General features: G+C 36.4%; 1 protein-coding gene across 4 annotated transcripts in view; it reads left to right on the forward strand.

Moving 5' to 3' along the window:
• LOC126481251 (serine/threonine-protein kinase N) overlaps positions 1–21,043 on the forward strand; it is a 335,672-nt gene extending 314,629 nt beyond the window's left edge. For all 4 annotated transcript variants that reach the window (XM_050104868.1, XM_050104869.1, XM_050104866.1 and 1 more), the window contains 2 exons: positions 18,493–18,633; positions 19,667–21,043. In XM_050104868.1, coding sequence (XP_049960825.1) covers positions 18,493–18,633; positions 19,667–19,810 — 285 coding nt within the window. In that variant the 3' untranslated portion in view covers positions 19,811–21,043. The remainder of the gene's footprint in view (positions 1–18,492; positions 18,634–19,666) is intronic.
• The last annotated feature ends 698 nt before the right edge of the window (positions 21,044–21,741 follow it).

The raw sequence follows: 21,741 nt of genomic DNA on the forward strand, positions 1-21,741 counted from the left end.
GCTGAAAAAGACAACGCCACTGTTGTTCTCTCCCGCAAGGACTACATTGAGAAGATGCAGAGCCTGCTAGATGATGACTCATACAGGGAGATCAATGCTGACCTCCACTAAGAAAGTGGGAAACAAAACTAGGGTTCTTCTCAAGGGCTCGGATTGACCAGAGGGAGACATCAAGAATTTGTCACAACAAGGACCTGTACTGCCAGGACTTCATGGAGTCCCCAAGGTCCACAGAGATGGGGTTCCGCCATACTCAGTTGTCAACATCATCAGGTCTTCTACACGTTTGCAAGCAAAGTTTCTGAAAGACATACTAGCATCTTATGTGGGGAAATGCCCCCATCATGTCCGCAGTTATGTGGATTTTTTAAATGTCTCAACAATTTCAGGCCGAAGGACCCAGATATTCTGGTGAGTTTTGACAACATTCACTTATTGGCCAAAAATTTGTCAGGAAGAACATCTTTTTCAGGTAGGTCCTGAACCCTACACATTTTTTATGTAATGGACAACATTATGAACAAAAAGCGGAAGTCGCAGTGGGCAACCCCCTCTTGCCTGAGATTGTGAATTTATAGAGGGAGCACTTCTAGGGAAAAGCTCAGAAGTTATCCAAATGGAAGCTCGTGTGCTTTTTCCATTACGTAGATGACACATTCATCATCTGGCACCATGGAAGGGACAAACTACATGACTCCCTCGCACATCTGAACTCCACTCACCCCAAAGTCAAATTGACTAAGAAGACTGACGAAGAAGAAAGACGATTACCATTCCTTGATGACATGGTCAAGAGACAAGCTGATGGACCCTGGGCCACAGTGTGTAACAGAAGAAAACACATAGTGACCTGTACTTGGACACACACAAAGCAGGCACTGACATGCACAGAGGAATGATGTACTATAGTGGGGTGCACACGGAAAGGCAGATGGGTGAAGTGTTCTGTGCGGACAGAGGGGGGAAGTGCTTGAGATGTTGCCAATTTGCCCTTTTTATGTTGCCAGTACTGCTTTGTCAGCTGGCTGGGCACTAGTGCTCACCTGCACCTAGTAATATTGTTAGTCATCAAAGTTTCGCTATTATAATGGATATGCTGTGCACCTAGTAAGGAATATTTTACTTTCATTTTAATTTAACATTTCAGCCAGACATTGTGAGCAGTTTGTCTTGCTATTTTCATGGATTCCAAACTGTTTCAAACTATTTTTGATTTACTGATCTAATGATCTGTGTGACAACAAAAATAATGTGTTTTTTCATTCTTGTACGTGATTCATCTTATTGAGATGAAATAGCATGAGTGGTTTCCTAAGTTAATAAGTGCCCTCTTCACCTTGTAGTAGAAACCACATGGAAGTCTTTGACAAATTGTCAGTAAATTCTTCGTTTATATTGCCATGAACATTTACTTCCTGCATAGATTAACTTATGTAGAAAGGAATTCTAGTATCATACCCACATAAATGAAAATATGCTATTGATATTGTAGACATCACAATTGTCTGCCACCATTTCAGAATGATCTGGCAGCAACAAAACTGGCAGATATTGAAATGATCTTGATTGCAAAAGTGAAAATTTGTGTTCTAGCAAATATGACAGCAATGAGAATGAATTTTAATAGGAACTTGTTTCTACAAAAACTGCACTCTCTAGCGAAGTATACCTGAAGCAGCCAAACCAGGCATTCATGTAAAGAATATATGTAGAACTGAGCAAGGGAACTGAAATATATCTGAGTGAAAATATGAACGAAATACTTTGCGTTTCTCAACAGTGACATTATTGTTCATTGAAACAATGTTACCTGTTCATCAATACTTGCGCTTAATATATTCAAGTCAATCTTATGAACTACTTATATATTTGTTTTAAATATATTTTTCCCGCGTGGAATGTTTCCCTCTATATTATGAACTACTTATGTAAACAGTCTTGTAATTGCTCAGTTTGTCAAATCATTAATAGTAGTAGTAATAATAATAATAATAATAATAATAATATTAAGAGTTACTATTAAAATCAGTCTTGATCACAAATTTATTTAGCAGAAAGTAATCGAATTACAGACAGCTTAAGAGTAAATGAAGCATTGCAAGGACAATTTTAAAACATTACTGGTAACAAACAGGAACCAGTGTATGAAAGTTACCAGAATAAATAAATTTGTGATCAAGACTGATTTTAATAGTAAGTATTAGTAATAACATTGATCACTGTCTGCTCCCACGATGTATTCAAAAGTGAATAATAATATTGTCAGATGTAAGAAGGTCTCAAGTGCTGATGGTTCCACACAGACTTAATTATGTTCATACATTCTGGGAATCCCGACGATTTTTCCCTGTTATCAACATAGATACTAAGATATCAGTCCCATGGATTCCAGGACATCCAAGAATTTTATAATTTCAAGTTTGAAGTCTGATAAGAAATCACAAGAAAAATATATTTTTCATGTGATATGATTATTTTTATTCCCCCCCCCCCGCCCCTTTTTGCTTTAACTGTGAAATTTTCATAGGCCTCACTATGTGAGGTAAATTTCAACTCTATACGTCTACCTGTTCATTAGAAGAGAGTTTTTACAGTCAGAAAGACAAGACAGGCAGATAAAAAAGTGATCCGATAATGGCTCTGTTTTTACCAATCGAGGTATGGAACCCAAAAAAGACCAGTTTTGTGAGGTGTGAGAAATTATTTTCATGTATGCTGTATGATAGTATCTGGTGATCACTACTTGCCTCTATACAAATAAAATATAAAATTGCAATAATCACTATTTCAGAGAGGGACTCATAGCTGTTAATAATATTTAATACGATCTTGGAATCAAGAGCCACACAGACAAAGTAATGATGAATTTAGGACTTTTTACCAAGTGCAGGACAATAAGTTGAAGCCATCATCTTCACTGTCCGACTGTGATAAATCTGACTTGTGAAGGTTTATTATGAAAGGCTCCATAATACAGTCTCTTGTTGATAGTCTTCAGCTTGCAATTTTTCTGCATACCTTACACTAAATTGTGGTGCTCTTGATTGCTGCATGCACAGGACTCTTCAATTTTAAAAGTATTATTCATATTCATCTCTATGATGTAAGCTTTTAATTGTGCCCATGTTATCTTGATGGGATTGTAATGGCAGTGGTATGGTGGAAATCTAATTGCTTGATGCCCTTGCTGTTTAGTAATCTCACCCGTCTCATAGGTACAATATGCTGGCACATGGCATTGACAAGCAGAATCAGTTAACTCTGATTCATGACAGATTGTGAGCCATGCTATTGCTCAATAACAAAGTGACTGTATCAGATTTCCATTTAGGGTGGTAGGGACTTTGTTCAGTTGCATTGCATGGTCGCTGGCATTGTCATTACAATTATCTTAATTTGGATAAAGATATGACAATAATTGTTTTGTAAACCATTGTTTAAATAAACTGTATGTCATCTCACTGTGGTTAACTATTAGTTTTCTCTCAGGAATAAACTCTGTGTCCACTGATCTTGCATGCACAATAATAACGTGACTACGGGTCCTTACTGGAAATTTAAGATCACCAAGCCCATCGATCATTTTCCAGGACATTGACATTGCATGGTTTTGGTCACATTCATTTCATGGAAATAATAAATGTAAAATGCCCTTCTGTCTCGAATCTCCTGTATAACTTTTAAAAATACAGTCCTTATAGCCACAATATTACTTCTCTCTACAAGAAATTTTCTCCCATCATACATCTTATGGTATCAAAAGCCAATGTCCTTTAATAATGTTAACATTGTCCATAGACTGCAATTAAAATTAAAGTTCTCTTTTGTTACCAAAGCTAAATTGCCTGCTGTGTGTATTCATCTCTTGAATACATTTTAAATATTGTAGGACATAGAAAATTAATCTGGATTGAATACTTCTTACAATTGTCATTTCTGTGGCTATTTAAAAGATACTGACCCACTCGATATGGTACACACATTTGTTTTGTTGGAGACACAATGCGCACTTCTCAGTCCCACACCACATACCTAAGCTGTTCTCTCCTGGCTATTGGAAACATCGGGGCAAGCACAATTCAGTGATGAGTCGTGTGCTTCAGACTCTCTTTTGAAGAATTTATACTTGCAGAACATTAAAACTCTTGCTTGTTTGTGTAACACTTGGCTTTTCTCATCCATCAGCCATAACAAACACTTTGCAATCAATATGGCCACATACTCCGTTGAAGAGACCACCACTACATGTTCAAACTACATTCAGCCACTGCGTGAAGCAGATTGAAACAGTGAAATGATGTGTTTGGCTGGAGCATCACATGGCACACTGTCCCTTGCTACTTTGCATCGCCCCATCAACCACCTTCTTACCTGCACACCTCTATAAAAACTTTAGCATGCAGGATGCACATCATCTCTGATCAGAATGTCTTCTCTGGGTACTGTGTTCAGAAAAAAACATTGCTTGAAATGGTAAATAATGTTCACTCTGCACCTGTCCATTTCACTACCTGTGGAGATGGGCAAAGTCACTGAGAAAGAAGCAGCCAGTACCTTACCATAAAACTGTGCATTGGGAAATGTGGTACATACTGAAAAATCACTAAGTGAGAACTGTTTTTTGTTTGCCCAGTAAAACATGAATATTATTGAGGAACATGAAAGATGACCTCGGTTTACAGAAGGCCGGCGTATATCGGATACTATACCAACATGGCAAGATATATATTGGGCAAACAGTGTGCATCATTGATGAGCAAAACTGAGAACACCAGTTGCACGTTTGACATATGTATACTAACAAGTCAGCGGTTGCAGTCCAGTATTTGCCCGAGACTCATGCAGTGGAATATGAACATACAATAGCAGACGCTTCCAAATACTGGATAGGTTTGTTAAAGAAACCATGAAAATATGCATCAGGGACAGTCTCATCAGTCAGGACTGCAGCTATAATCTCAAAGAGGCTTGAGAACCAGCATTGGCACTTAATAAGAAGAAGCTTGGCAAACATGTTCTGGCAGTCAGAGTGAATGCAGCATCTACGGCCACAATTCCACTACAAAGGTTCGACAAAGTTTCCTTCATTAGGGTGAGGGAAAAAGGAGATAGTGTTGGCGAGAACGGGTAGGATGGCGTCATTCAGGAACAGTGAGGTAATGGGAGTGAGGCAAAAATAAAATGAATGGCATAGATGATGTGGTTAGGTCAAAGATCAGTTGCCGAAATCGGCTTTATTACATAAAGAGGGAGTAAATGTTTTCCTCTTCTGATTTTACATTGTGATGCAACACTTTTGTTCCCCTCTTTGTGCTGCCAAGGTTTTTGAACAAACAATCAATGTGGCTGTGGGAGGTCCTTTATCTTACCTAACTGCAAACGTATTTACAGAAAGGATTCATTTTAAAATTCTTACCATTTTGATTGGCGGTGATCCAGCGACGGTATGCTATTTAATTACAGGATGTATATACAGCCACATCGGTTGCACAAAATTTTTGTCACTTGACCACGGTTTTGATTGCACTAGGGCAATCTTCATGAGAATAGAAAAATTACATGGAATACTTTAAAAATATAATGACATGGCTTGAAATAAAATACACTTAATAGGATTACTTCCATAATTTATGTACAAATAGAATGTACTTACATGTAATCACACCATGGTTAAAAACTCTAAGAAAAAAGTGCTCTCGTCAAACAGAAATATTACAGGAATAAAAACTAAAATGTAAAAGTATAACATGATTGTCAAATTGATAAAATACTCAATGGAATAATGACAGCCGCAAGGTTGCTTAGGACCAAGTGCGGCATAACACAGCCACTACCGTCAGACTAAACGGCTAACAGGCCGAGGCAGCCACGAAAAGAGATCTGCGCCATCTATCAGGAAGTAATCGAATTACAGACAATTTAAGAGTAAATGAGGCATTGCAAGGACAATTTTAAAACATTACTGGTAACAAACAGGAACCAGTGTATGAAAGTTACAACATAACGTAACAGTCTTTTTTACAAAAGAGAATACAGTTCAGGTAGTATACAGAGAAAACTTAAAATTGAAAGGGAAAATGATATTTAGGAGACTAAATTGAGGAGATATTGCCATTCAGACAATTTTAACTAGCGGCTCTATACATGAAAAAAGTTTTAGTTGCGTAATTTCAACTGTTCGTTAAGAATGAGACCGTCCTTCAGAGATAGGTGTTTAAAAATTTCTAGCTCTTTTAAGATCTATCTATTTGACAGTCATGTTATACTTGTACATTTTAGTTTTTATTCCTGTGATATTTCTATTTGATGAGAGCACTTTTGCTCAGACCTTTTTAACCATGGTGTGATTACATGTAAGTACATTCTGTTTGTATGTAATTTATCCAAGTAATTCTATTAAGTGTATTTTATGTCAGGCCATATCATTGTATTTTTTAGGTATTCCATGCAATTTTTATTCTGATGAAGATTGCCCTAGAGCAGTCAAAACTATGGTCAAGTGACAACTGATGTGGCTGTGTATACATCCTGTCATTAAATAGCATACGATTGCTAGATCACAGCCATGAACACTGAATACAGGTATGGCAGTTAATTTCAATAAACAGTGCGAAGTGAGGGAACTTAAACCTAATTATGTGAAGTGTTATCTGAACTTTATCAATAAGAACCAAATATTTTCAAACATTCAGTGCAAAAAGTCATGTCTGAAAAATAAATGTCATGTATACTAAGAAGGATGCATTAAATGAAAAAACTTATTATTTGTACTTAGAATTAACAAACATTTTTAAGGTTGATTATAATATTGAAATTGATGATTTTTGGGTTCCACATTAATGAAAGCTTAGCCAACTGTAAACAAAACATTCTCATTAGACACGAAAAGAAATTAAGCAAACTGCAATGCCTTCTACCTGTAAAATCATGTAATCCACCCCGTTTTAGAAAAAGTGAACATAAATTCTACGACAGGATTTTAAATAAAACGGACATTAATTTTACAAAAGCTGAGATGTCGTTACCGGAGAAAGGCTTAAATTATAGTGTCATGCCTCAGATATCCAACCGAAATGTACCAGAAAATTTTCTTGTTGATTTAAAATCAGGCCTAGACAGTGTAAAAAATTAACAGTTTCCATCAGACTAGAGTACACGACATTTGTAATATTGTCAGCAAAAACCTAACTAAATCTCATAATTTTGTTAACTCTGACAAAAAACTAATTAAAACCATAAATACCAAGCTTGTAGAAAAAGATGCTTTGGTAATGAAGGCTGGTAAGGGTAATACCATTGTCATTGCTAGTAAACAAGAATATGTTACAAAAACTCTACAGTTCTTTGAGGGAAACGATGTTTTCGAGCTAGATGAGGACCCCACGCCAACTTTGCAGAAAGAAGTCAGAACCGCAATTAACAATGCCAGATCTCTTCTTAAACCTTTTCAAAATAAGTAGCTAATCAACATGAATGCTCAACCGCGTAACTTACAAGCTCAGTTTAAAGTCTGTTAAAAAGACCATCTGATCTGCCCATTTTCCAACAGTATGAATAGTGCCTATAATGACTTAGCCAAATTTCTGCAAGACATTTTGAAAAAATCGTTTGTTTTCCATAATGATTATTCTGTTTCGATTATGAAGATTTTGTTAGTAAAATTAAAGACATTCACTGTGATAGGGATATGAAATTACTTTCTTTTGACATTAAACATATTTACACAAATGTGCCAATACATGCAACCTTAGACATAGTAGAAAAAAAATTACATTTGTTCAAAAAAGACCTATCTGATCAGCAAATCACCGATCTTGTGAATTTACTTCATATTGTAGTGAAATACAATTATTTTGAGTTTAATAGAAAACTATATCAACAACTAGCTGGCCTTGCAATGGGGAACCCCTTAGCAGGAATCCATGCAGATGTGTTCATTAATTCCTTAAAGTGAAATTTTTCAATAATTTCTCAGCATCAACTGTAGTCATTCTTTCATACGCTAGATACATCGACAACATCTTGATTATTTACAGAGGGCCTAAGGACAGTATTGATTGAGTTTTCAATATGTTTAATGGTTTTCACAAAAATATTTCTTTCACTTATGAACGTGAAAATGAGTTCCAGCAGTTAAACTTTCTAGATCTCACTCTTATGATAGTGTACAACAAAATTAGTTTCAATATCTCTTGTAAAGAAACTAGTTCTTATGAAATTATACCTTTCACTTCGGAACACCTATATTCTCATAAGAAAGCCTTTTTTCATTCAGCTATCCATAGAGCCACCTCCACCTCCATTTCTAGTGAAAATCTCAATTCTGAAATCAATCTGATTAAAACTACTTGCAATCAGTAATGGCTATGACTCTTCCATAGTAAATATTTTTAGTAGTAAAACCAATAAGAGAATCACCACCCTAGACATTCCTAATAATGAATCTAATGAAAAGAGAAAAATTTTCTCTATACTATTTCTGGGTCCAGTTTCTTACAAAATACAGTGTCTGCTTCAAAATAACTATAACTGTAGAGTAGCCTTCTCCACAAAGATAATTCTTTAAAAAATAACGTCATATATAACTTGAAACCAGTGCTTTCCCCTATGCAAAATTCTGGTGCTTGTAAAATTATTTGCGAGAATTGTTCCGCCTATTACATAGGGCAAACAAGCCGAGCTGTTTCAATAAGATTCAAGGAACACCTTCTAGGCAAAAAAGGCACCAGTGTTCACAATTCAACTTTCACTGACCATTTATTAATCACAAGGCATAATCCTAAAAGATATAAAAGATGTCCAGATCTTGCACTCAGAGAAAAAAGGCTTTAGGCTTAACATCTTAGAAGGGCTAGAAATTTTTAAACGCCTGTCTCTGAAGGACAGTCTCATTCTTAATGAACAGTTGCAGTTACGCAACAAAAACTTTTTTCAAGCTATAGAGCTGCTAATTAAAATTGTCTGAATGGCGATACTCTCCTCATTGTAGTCTCCTACATATCGCTTTCCCTTCCAATTTTAAGTTTTCTCTGTATATTACCTGAACAGTATTTTCTTTTGTAAAAAAAGAGTGTTAAGTTATGTTGTAGCTTTCATAAACTGGTTCCTGTTTGTTACCAGTAATGTTTAAAATTGTCCTTGCAATGCCTCATTTGCTCTTAAGTTGTCTGTAATTCGATTACTTCCTGCTAAATGGCACAAATCTGTTTTCGTGTCCACTTGGTGGCTGTCTCGGCCTGTTAGCCATTTAGTCTGACAGTAGCAGCTGTGTTATGCCACTCTTGGCCCTGAGCAACCTTGCGGCTGTCATTATTCCATTGAGTATTGTATCTATTTGACAATCGTGTTATACTTTTACATTTTAGTTTTTATCCCTGTGACATTTCTGTTTGACGAGAGCACTTTTGCTCAGATGTTTTTAACCATGGTGTGATTACACATAAGTACATTCTGTTAGTACATAAATTATGGAAGTAATCCTATTAAGTGTATTTTATTTCAAGCCATGTCATTATATTTTTTAAATATTCCATGTAATTTTTTAGTCTGACGAAGATCGCCCTAGTGCAGTCGAAACCATAGTCAATTGATAAAAATTTTGTGCAACCGATGTGGGTGTGTATATATCCTGTAATTAAATAGGATTCATTGTAGTTAGTGAGGACTGGATTCTTTGTCCAGGGATATGTCTATGTAGGAGTAGCAACAAGGCTATATTTGTTAAGAGATGATGTCATAGGACTCACTAACAAGTTTAAAGCTAGTATGCAGAGCTCAGTTCTGATCTCTACGTCACAAATTATGGAAGAATGTGACGATTCCAAATTTATACAAAAATTTCGTCCTACTGCTTTTCAGTCTTGTGCATGAGAAACTGGAGCATATGAATGAAATGTGAAACTATTTCCTAACGGAAAGCCTTTTGCTTGTAGTAGGCCAAATAGGTATTTCGTATTGGTACTTCGTGAATTATATTCTGTCGTATTATAAAAATGATCATTATTGCCAAAACAGTCTCTCTTATTTGGTGTGTGTTACAATTGATGCAATATTAGAAAGGCATATTTTGTTTTGTCCAGCACACAGTGACCAAATAGACGTAATCAGATCGAGAAACCACACCAGTGTTGGGAACTATTTGTATTAACAGCTTTTCAGTATTAGACGACGACATTTCTATTTTTCATGTAGCAAAACGTGACGAACTTTGATAAGGTAATAGTTCTTTCGCAGAAAGGAAAGCACACCATGTAAAGCTGTAGTAAGATTAGAGAGAAAAATCGCTAGGGCCTAAGGATTGAAGAAAAGTGTACTGTCTTGCCTGTATCTTGTCTTTACTGATTTAGGTATCCTATGTTTAATTTTATGTCACACAGAAGAGCAAGTTATTAGCTAATAGGTGATAAAGAGTCCAGATTTTCTGAAGAAATCTTGTTCTCCTTGTTACAAATAATCCTACCCAGTACTAATTGCGAGGTGTTTTTTAAAAAATAAAAGTGGGCAGGATGTCAAACCGGCCGAGTGGGAGCAGGAAAGACACTACAGGACATTTTAATTTCCACTGTCCTGAAATAGTTTGATGGCATCCATTACCAAAAATACACATTTGAGTTCCACAGAGTGAAATACAGTGATGTGCAGTATAAGAATGTTTGAAGAAGCGTGGCACTGCACTGCACTCTTGAGACCAAATAAAGTGTCTTACATTTCCTCGAAGAGATATGTTTTATGTATCAGACTCTTCAGAAAGATGTGCTCTACAAAATGAACTTATTTTTCAAAAAGTTTTTTCTTTTTTTTTAAATGCGCAGAGCTGTGTGAGTTATAGTGGTTGGGTGGGGAGAGAGGTAGTCTCCCACGCGACCCGTGTTTACTTTTAGTGATTTTTCTGTTTCTTCTTCGTTTACTGCTCTCACATCAAATGAAAACAAGATGGATTTCTGTGGCTGAGAGCTATCAAGTTAATTAAAATACATTCACATAATTACGGAAGGATAAAATATGTTACTAGTTTCAGAGTTTATTTTATTTCCACCTTCCTGACAGTCAAGCATTAATCGCCTTGCAGAACAATAGAGTTATTTTTGTCGGTTTGCTAATGAAATTTGGCTTTTCTTAAGCTTTCGTGCTGAGGCACTCAATTATTTGGAACAAAGTGTTTAACTCCATACTATTGGCTAGTTTCAACTGTTCGCTGCATTTCAAGTGCACATTTTCATCTTCTAGCACATATGGCATTATGCCATAATAAAGAACCAAACATGAGATAACACAGTACTGGTACTCCAAGAAAATTTATGTCCCGAAAACCACGCTGAAAAGCTTCATAACAGGTCTAGGCGTACGTCATTGGGAATCTGGACGTACGAATGTGCACTGTAAGGCGAACTATGCGTTTTGGTATTCGAAATTCCGACGCTCTTGGAGTATCCTCTGATGTCTTGTTTCTTTTATGACATAATGTAAGATCTTTTAATGTTTTATGCGTACGAGCATACGGGCTTCCTACGTCACCGTAGCTGCGCAAGCGTTGTGACTCCTCTTATCTAGCGCTCTCTGGCAACTGCTGAGATGAATCTATTTGTAACATGTCGTGGGAAAATATTTTGAACTGTTGTTCGAAAAGTGTTATTATCAAAGTAAATTTGTCTTTTACGCAAGATGAATTATGTGCAAGAATGTATGATGAATTTCTTAAATCACAAAGTGTTTGCTCTCTTTTAAAATTCAACTCTTTGATGATGATCCATTTAGAGGAATTTCGAGCCCAGAAGATCAGAGATTTATGTTGGTATTAAAAATTTTACTGGCGCATTTGTGTGATGTATCTTAAAGAATAACATGCGCAGAACATATCAATATTATATGTGAAAGCTTAGCTTCTCTTGTAGCTTATTAATCAAAGAGACAAATGTTATGTGTGAAAGCTTTGCTTTTCTTGTAGCAACACTATTTATATTAATTTAAACCATCAACTTTTACTGTTAGTAGAATTCGAATTTATACTTTCGTAATACGAAAAGATGTAACCTACATTTTGCTGCACATCTAAGATCTTTCCAAAACGTGAGTTTTTTCCCCCTGAGTTTTGCTTTCTAAAGTGCTGGGAAATTCTATGCTGCTGTATAAAACCATATCCATTAAAAGGATAAGTTTTACAGTTCTGAGGGAAAGTATACTGTCACTTAACACAAAAAAAGTGTATTTTCACCCGGGAGAAAATGTATTTTGAACCGGGAGACCTGGGAAAAATCCGGGAATTTTTTTTCCTTGTCCACGTATACACCCTGTTATTATTTCCAAATATTTATCATCATATTTACTTTTTTCGTAGAATTTGGTTCTGAAATCTTTCACTTAATCTGTAATTCACATTCTGTACTGGGGCGCCAAAATCGCAGTGTTACTGCTGCTTGAAGTGTGAGGCAGTTATATGGGGTTGCAGCATAAGTTCGTAGTGTTTTTCCATAAGATTCATAAGCACAACAGTCTGCCAATGGAGGGGTAACTTTTCGATTCTGCAGCTGTAGAAATAACATGGTTTTGAGGCGAAGAACTTGTTGAGTGCATTTTCTTCTAGAAAGGAAGTTCCTTGGAGCTTGTTGAATTAAACCTGGGGGCACAAGATCAGATGAATAAGGTGGGAGCGGAATGACTGCACAACCCAACTCCTGTATAGAGCCCCCCCCTCCCCCCATGCCCCCCACCCCCTCCACAGTCTTCCTGGTCATTGTTCTTGGATTGTGTTTGCAAGACATTTCAATTGCTTGATTACTTGCACCTCAGGGAATCAATTCATAGTACACCACACTGTCACTGTTCCACCAGATGCATAACATAATCTTTTGTGGATGCACACAGGTCTGTGTACAGGGAGTTTCTGCTTTGTTTGGACTCAACCATTCATTTCTTTTCCTTACGTAAGCATAAAGACACCAATCCTCATCACCAATTATGATACAGGATAGCAATGGCCGGTGTTGTTCACAAGCCAATTGATAATGAGCAGGTGGAGATGCACCTATGACCACCCACTGATTTTTGTGATTTTGGCTTAGAGCATGTGGCACACATACACCTTATTTTTGAACCTTCCCCACTGTATGAAAATGTCGCATGATGGAGTGGAATGATCATAGTTCATCATCACGTTTTACAGTTCTCAAGTACACTGACATGGATCATTGTGGCTTGATGTGTTTAAACGATCTTGATCAAACACCATAGGTCTTCCTCAATGTGTGAAAGTTACTGATACCAAACTGTTCCTCCTTAAAACGAAAAATCCAGTTTCTTGCTGTGCTCTGTCACGTGGCATTAACCCCGTACATGGCACAAACGTTTCTGGTTGCTTCTGCTGCATCACCCCTCTATTGAACTCGGAACAGAAGAATACGTTGGAAATGTTCTGATTTCTCCACTTGGAACTCCATTTTCTATAATCAGCAGCTCCACTCACTGTCTCCAAATGACAAAATGAGAATGTGTAAACCCTAATAACAACAGTGAATTGCAGATAAAAAATGATAAATAAACTCATGGCAAATGGAACACGAACATGTAAAACAAAAACACTACAAATTTTTGCACCAATCTAATATAATAGTTTGACAGGAGACTTCTCACAGTGACCCTTGTACATCATGCACTGATCTTCCTAACTTCAGCACCAAAGTTGTAATAACTGCTTTCAATTCGAAAAATGTTATATCATTTATGCAACATTGCAGGAGTAACCTGTTTTCTTCTGCTTTAAATATAGTGACAGTTCATACTAGTTCGACATGATCATGTTTCCACTTGCAAGATCAGTATCCAACTCAAAAGCTCATCTCTCTTCAGAAATATATATATATATATTTTTTTCTGTTTTTCTGAGTCCTTCGGAAGCCCGCACATCTCAAGGGCAGGATTGACAAGCCATGGAATACTTATTTCCTCATTTGAGCATGTATTTCCTCACGCTAAATTGCTGTAACCACCAATGGAGGTGCTGATTGTCCGTCAATAAGGCTCACCACACACACAATAAAAATAAAACCAACACACACTATCTGTACATTTATATTAGTGGATCATTATATAATTGCACTTGTCCTCTTGTTGCCATCTGCCTCTGCATCCACATCTGCATCTACATAGATCTCCGCGTGCCACTGTACTGTGTGTGGTGGAGTGTAGACTGTGATACTACAAGTAATTTCCTCCTCTTTTCCACTCGCAAACAGAGAGAGTGAAAATGACTGTATACATGCCTCCATATGAGCCCCAATTTCACAAATCTTATCTTCATGGTCCTTACTTGCAAAGTATGTTGGCTAGGCAGTAGAATCGTTTGGCAGTCAGCTTCAAGTGATGATTCTCTAAATTTTCTCAGAAGAATTTCTCGAAAAGAACATTACCTTTGCTATAGAGATTCCCATTTGAGTTCCTGAAGCATCTGCATAACACTTCACGTTGTTTGAACCTACCGCTAACAAATCTACCAGCCCACCTCTGAATTGCTTCGATGTCTTCCTTCAATCTGACCTGGTACGAATTCCAAACACTCGAGCAGTACTCAAGAATAGGTTGCTCCAGCATTCTATATGTGGTATCCTTACAGGTGAACCACGCTTTCCTAAAATTCTCCCAATAAATCAAACTTGACCATTTGCCTTCCGTACCACATTCCTCTCGTGCTCGTTCCATTTCATATTGGTTTGCAGTGTCAAGCAGGGCACTAGTAACACTATAACCAAACAGTACAGGTTTGTTCTTCCTACCCATCCACATTAACTTACATTTTTCCACATTTAGAGCTAGCTGCTATTCACCACACCAACTAGAAATTTTGTCTACATCACCTTGTATCTTCCTGCAGTCACTCAACTTCAACACTTTACCGTACACCACAGTATCATCAGCAAACAACTGCAGATTGCTGCCCACCCTGTCCGCCAAATCATGTATGTGTATAGAGAAGAATAACGGTCCCATCGTAGTTCCTGGGGCACTACTAACGAAACGCTTATCTCTGATGAACATTCCCCATCAAGAACAGCATACTGGGTTATATTACTTATGAAGTCTTTGAGCCACTCGCGTATCTGTGAACTTATTCCATGTGCTCGTACCTTCATTAACAGCCTGCACTGGGGCAACGTGTCAAATGCTTTACAGAAATCTAGAAATATGGACTGTGCCTGTTGCCCTTCATCCATAGTTCGCAGTGTATCATTGTCAGAAATATACATTAAGTAAGCAAGTACAGTGGTGACTAAGGAAAACACATCACACCATAAATGATTTCAAGACAGTTGCACATAGACTATCAAATGGGTCAGTGTGTCTTCATGAGATATCATGAGAAAAGCTGATGATAAGCTGACCTCACGCCCATGTGCAGTAATAATGTGGTTGACTAATTGGAAGAATATTATTCTGTGTTTCTATTTCCTTAATATATACATAACTTACATTGCGATTATCATTTATCGTTAAGAATACGTAAGGATGTGTCTCTCCTATGAAGTGGTATGTATCGCTGCAAGAGGAAGATAGATGTATAATAACTGCTTTTCTTCCTTGTGCTGATAGTGTGTCCTCAAAAATGTGAGATCCTTAACAAGACTTGTCAAGACTATGTTCCATCTGCCATTCAAGACTCCAGCGATTTTTGGCTCTATTAGAATAGTTTGAAACAGAAATCCAAGTGTGCATAACATTGTGTATATTCCTGCGGCGATAGATTAGACAATTTTTATAGCCCAAGGCACTTGTATGGAACATCGTCACTACACAAGACTTCAGTATCCAGAAAAGTCTGACATGGTGGAGCACTGTTCAGCTGAGGGGTGCTGGATGACTAATGAGGACGTGCAGACAGTTGCTGTTGTGTCTCTTTACTGCGACAGTGTCCTTAGATGAGTGACAGAGATTAAATTATCGGATATTCTCATTAACTGAGACAATGGCTTCCAGATCAGCAAGACGTGGAGCCCTGTTTTACCTTGTACTGCCCCACAAGGTTTGTGGTACAGTTGGCAACAGATTTAGTGTCAGTTGGCTATATTGCAATATATTGTTCCTCCCTGCAGTAATCTCCAATGGTGCTCTCTGCAACTTTGCTGAGAGGCAGCACTGGTGGCTTCTGGCACATGCGCGGTGGGGGTTCTGTAGCGTATATAGTAGTGACAAGACAAAAATCTGGTCTCTCATCGCTCAGCTTTAGCATCTGAGAATGGTGGCCAGTTGGAATTCCAAAATCACTTTTCAGATTGATTTTAGCATCTGACTGGGAACTAGACAAATAAACCTACACCGATTTTTTCCCACTATGATATGTTGTACTCAGGTATAAGGGTAGAAGCAGACTTAATTGGACAATCTCACTTCATTCATGAGACATTTTCCAGATGCAACCATAACGTATCAATATTTCATTTTGGAAGTGTTTGATGTTTCATTTCATAGCAGCATGTAGTGTTTTAAAAATGATGAATGCAGCTATTGTCTTGCTTTATATCATTGTTTAGAACACTTCCATTTAATCCACAGTTTATTTAAAATAAACAAAAGATGAATTTTTCTCACCCTTTTTTTTTCTTTCTGATGTCATTAACATCATGGCCGCCACATTGTAGTGGTGCAGTTGTTGTTTATTGGAAGGTGTTGACATGTTTAATCTTAACAAACAACTCAGGAACTGTGTTGGATAATGTGAAGTTAGTTTTTTCAAACTTTTAGACGGAGTGCATTTAAATCTCAAAACACAATACATGAATAAGACTAAATTATAACTTGTTAGTTACTGTATTATATATTAAATTCAAGTGGCTGAACTAAAATCCTGACCAATTTTATGTCTGGGAGTGCTGAAAGGGAACCACCAATTCTTAGCAACATTTCTAGATGTGAAGGTGTGGAGCTATATAAGCATCACACATCTATAGTAATTATCATAATTTGTTTTCTCCTACTTTAGCAGAACCTTTGATGCACCATTTCCTGTGATCCATTGCCTCCTTTTAATGTTGTAGTATGCGATGCCTTCCAACACACTATCCAAGATCTGAAATCTCTTCCTCCATTGTTTCTTCTAACTCTGTTTTTATAAGCCCCCTCATGCTTTCTTAATAGATGCGCAAACCATTTTCTTTTCCTCCTTTTAATTACATTCATTAACTGTCTTTGCTATCACTATCTTCTCAGTTCCTCCTCATTTTTCATTCATCCAACTTATTCTTTTCATCCTCTCTCATGTCCGCATGTCAAAAGCCTCCAGCTTTGCTCTTTATTTCTTCCTCGCTGTCTACATTTCAGCACCATACAGGAAGCAATGCTGCTATAAAAACAATTTTCTTGGTCTTTTCCTCAAATCTTTGTCAAAAATTATCAAGTCTTTTCTGTCCTCTTTCCTAGATATTTAAAGCTTTATTTGTGTTCTAATATTTCTTCGTTCATTATTGTCTTTACCCTTTATTTTTCTTCTTTTGCCATTGCTTTTGTTTTCTTTGTATTAATTTTTGTACTATAACTCTTTCCTTTAAATTCAGTGGTATCCACTATAGCCTGTAATTCTTTTCACTCTGTTATAAGTAGTTCTGTGTCATCTGCAAACCTCAAATACCATATTATTCTTCCTCCAGTTTTTACCCCCTTGTAATCTAGTTGGCAGTGGGCAGTCATATTTACTAAGTACAGATTGAAAAGTGTAGGAGATAAGACATCAGCCTTTTCTTACTCCTTTTCCTAGTTCTGTGCAGTTGGTGGTCTCTCCTCTCTATTGTCTTTTTCCTACGCTATAGTTACAAGCTTACCTGAAGCCATGTTTTAAAATGCCTTTTACTGCTGTCTTCTCTTTTCAGTAAACTTCTCTCCCATAATTTACAAGAGTCCTGTTGCATATCTTTTGCCTGTGTTTACTCTAAAGTGAAATTTCTCTTCAGCCAAATTCTCCTCCATTGCCTTTTTCAGTCTTTTATTAATTATTCTTAACATATCTTAGGTGGCATGTGAAATAAGGCTAATTTTTCTGTGTGCAGTGCATTTCCTGATTCCCTGTTTTGTTGATATTGTAATCATTACTGTTAATTCAGTACTGTTATCTATTTTGTGACATAATCTCAATATTTCTCTTACTCCTTCTTGGTTCAGACATTTTGCTATTTCTCCTGGTATCATATCTGTACTGAATGCTTTTCCATTTTTCATTGCAGCTGTTTTACACTTTACTTCTTACATTAGGATTGGTGATCTTTTCATCATCATCCACACTGTTCAAGGAGTCAAGTACCAAAGGTCTTGGTTTGTTATGTGTCTTATATCTCTTAAAATAATCTTCCCATCTCTGGAGAATGTCCTTGCTGTCTTTGTGCATATCTTCAGCTTTATTGAGAATTCCCTCAGTAGCACTTCCTGGTTTGTTTTGATCTCATGTTGTACTCTTTACTCTGTTATACCATTACCTGTCATTAAGTATAGTTATATGTAATGTCTTTTTACTTACAGCTTCTCCGCAAAAATCCAGAAAGGCGATTGGGCTCAAGTGAAAAAGATGCAGAGGATGTAAAAAAACAAGCTTTCTTCCGAAACATTCAATGGGACGATCTCTTGCTTCGTAGGGTGAAACCTCCATTCATACCTACAGTTGTAAGTATGATAAAGTCTATGTACATTTGATGCTCTTCTTTGTGAAATGGAAGAGAGCACTGAACAAAACCAGTAGTTGCATTTACATGGCATTACACAACAGTAATTGTACGTGCTTAGCAAAGTTGTACGTTTGCTAATTTCTTATCTTTGATTGTGAAAAATATATTTGCTAATTGAGAAGCCAAAGAAAGCATCACTTAATATTCTTGTTGAAGCTTTGTTCTGCTTTAAACTAGTACATTCTGAATATCAGTCAGCAGTGGCTGATTTGATCGATTTATTGCTTGGTTTTTATTCAAGTGTCGTCCCCCCTCCCCATAATAATATTCAGTAACTTTACCATGTGCCTGCAAAGGCAATTCTAAGGGTCTTGCATTACACCTAAAATTATTCCAGAATTTGCAGTTTGTCTACTGTGTTAGTAATAATGCTACAGCCACTTCCCACTTCTTTCTTTCTTTCTTCCTTCCTTCAGACAGATATGTGACGAGTTATTTCGGTAGTGTAGTTACACAGAGGCTTGTTGAAAGATTCATTGTAGCTGCAATTTATAATGAGGAGAAGAAAAAATTTCTCACCTAACAATGAAAGGCTGTGTTTTCCATGTCAGGATTGCAATTATTTATAACACAGTTACCTTTAAGCCGGTGGCATTTGTTCACCATTTTTACAATGAATGGATTCCTAGCTCTAACTACAGTTCTGGAAGGTCTGGAAAATACCTACTTATGGAACCTCATAGCACTCAAAATGTTTTCTAGCCATCATTTTGTGTAGATATGGGAAGAAAGTAGAATTCAAAGGTGTCAAATAGGGTGCATGGGGTGGAAGTGACAGCAGTTTATATGTCAGATCAGTCTGTTTTCGTTGTGGAAATAATGAGCAAGTGTTTTTTATATATGTAATTGTGAATTGAATAACAGTGACCATTCAGAGCCTTCATAGTGTTATTCTATCAAGGAATATGAAATAAATGGCAATGTTACGGAGCTTTGAAACCCAAATTTTTAAATTTTCTTTTGTTTTACAGACTTCAGTGGAGGATGTAAGCAACTTTGATGAAGAATTTACTTCTGAGAAACCTCAGCTCACACCGCCAAAAGATCCACGGCCTCTAACAGATGAAGAGCAGATGCTCTTCAAGGACTTCGCATATATGGCAGACTGGTGCTGATGTTATTGATGTAATTGATGTTGTTGTGTACCACAAGTCTTCCTTTGAAATCCTATTATTTCTGTGTGACAATAACCTGTTTAGTAATGTGGTGACTCTCACTTGCCATGTGTGTTAAACCTGGAAGTTAATAACGAACTTCTTAGTTTTTGCATAGTAATGCCTAAACTTGGTCAGAAATTTTGTGCCAAGTATATGTAGCAATTGTAGTGCAGCTTAGAATATTTCTCATCCCACTTCTGTAACTTACTGCAGATGTGTGCAGGATGGAAGAAGTAATACGATTGTAATTCTCCTGTGGAGAAACTGTTGAGATTTCTTTATTTGTAATTATAATTTTGTTGTTTACTGCAAGTTAAAAGAATTGTTTCTGTTTAATATATGATTAGTTGTGTGTTCAGATTTTCTTAACAAATGTGATATTTCCATATTCATTATAATTTATTTTATAAACATCTGGAATGCAAGATCCCTTGAAAATTATTTGCCAGCTGCCAACTTGCATGTCTGTGAATGTGGAGAGTGCAGACAACAGTTATATGGTTGGCAGATTATGCCAGTATACTAGAGAGAGATATTTTGTTACCTATGCTGCCTAATTATTCAGATTATATTTTGCAGAATGAAGAGTGTTCATAGTCACTGACATGTAAATAATTTGTGTATAAAAGTAAAGAATGGAGTTTACTTAAAAAGTAAATTTATTGTAAATACTATTTACATATACTATAAATAAAATTTGCATTTTATTCAAAAATGAAATTTTTTATATAAATTTATATCTGTTGAATAATAAAATGTCTGATTTTCTGTGGTGCTGTTAAGTCATTTAAACCTGAACTGAGACCAAACATGTAGTTTTTGTAACTAAACATTTTGTAATACAAAGAGAGAATGTTATATTATCTTTTTAAAAAGTTTAAATTTTTACAATGTGTAAATGGTCTGAGCATGTAATAGGTGGCCTTCTTTCACCACATATCTTGTGAATGTGCCCACTTAGTCTTTTTGGGCACCCTTCTCCACACGATGGCAGCTGTTGCTCAAATTCATGAATTATATAGAAGCAAACACTATTTTCAGTACTGAAGTTTATATGCAGTTTGATTTCGGGGATGTCACTTAATGGTGCTGAAGAGATAAGAGAATTACATCAGTTTGCACTCATAAATCATAAAATAATGGCCTGCTTTGTATATGTCAGCAAATGTGTATAAATAAATATGTGACAATACATAACATTGTTTTGTACTTTCCTATTTTTCCTCTCAGTAGTATAAATCTTTATCATTCTGAAATTTTGCCATTGGATCCCATTCAGTTATAGGTAGCAAATGTTTTCCTTTTACTGACTAGTCAGTTAAGTAGGCTGCATTTTTTCAGAAATTTTTAAATTGAAACTACAGTGACACTTTATTGTTTTCAGCTGAATTTATGAGATGCAGTAAAGGAGAGCCAGCAGATTTATATTTTAATTTGAAATAAATCACCAGGTATGCTCTAAAAGAGACTCAAAAGTCAGACAGACATTTCTCATTTACAGTGTTATCTCGTATATAAGTGAAATGCTATGTGTAGTTTACCTAAATGATGCACTGGATTGTGCGAGTAGTACATGTCATGCTGTCTCTTCTTATTTTTCCAACTCTGTCTTCTGCGAGCATTATTATTGAAATTTGTAATGTAATGCAAGTTACAGATTCTCTTTAGCATGAAGCAGTGATATAAATTTAAGAAAAATGTAGTAATACCCAACTATGCCAGGAATGATACACTAATTGAGAAAATTACACACATCAAATACAGAAATTCATTTACATTGTAAAATAACAGAGAAACTGTTTTCTTTATAAGAGGGGGCATTACATGCAATATATGCTAAGAATTCCATGGAGTTTTAGGTCCCACTGTGAAAGGATGTCTAAACGATA

Source organism: Schistocerca serialis, chromosome 5, assembly GCF_023864345.2.
Source record: "Schistocerca serialis cubense isolate TAMUIC-IGC-003099 chromosome 5, iqSchSeri2.2, whole genome shotgun sequence".
NCBI lineage: Eukaryota > Metazoa > Arthropoda > Insecta > Orthoptera > Acrididae > Schistocerca > Schistocerca serialis.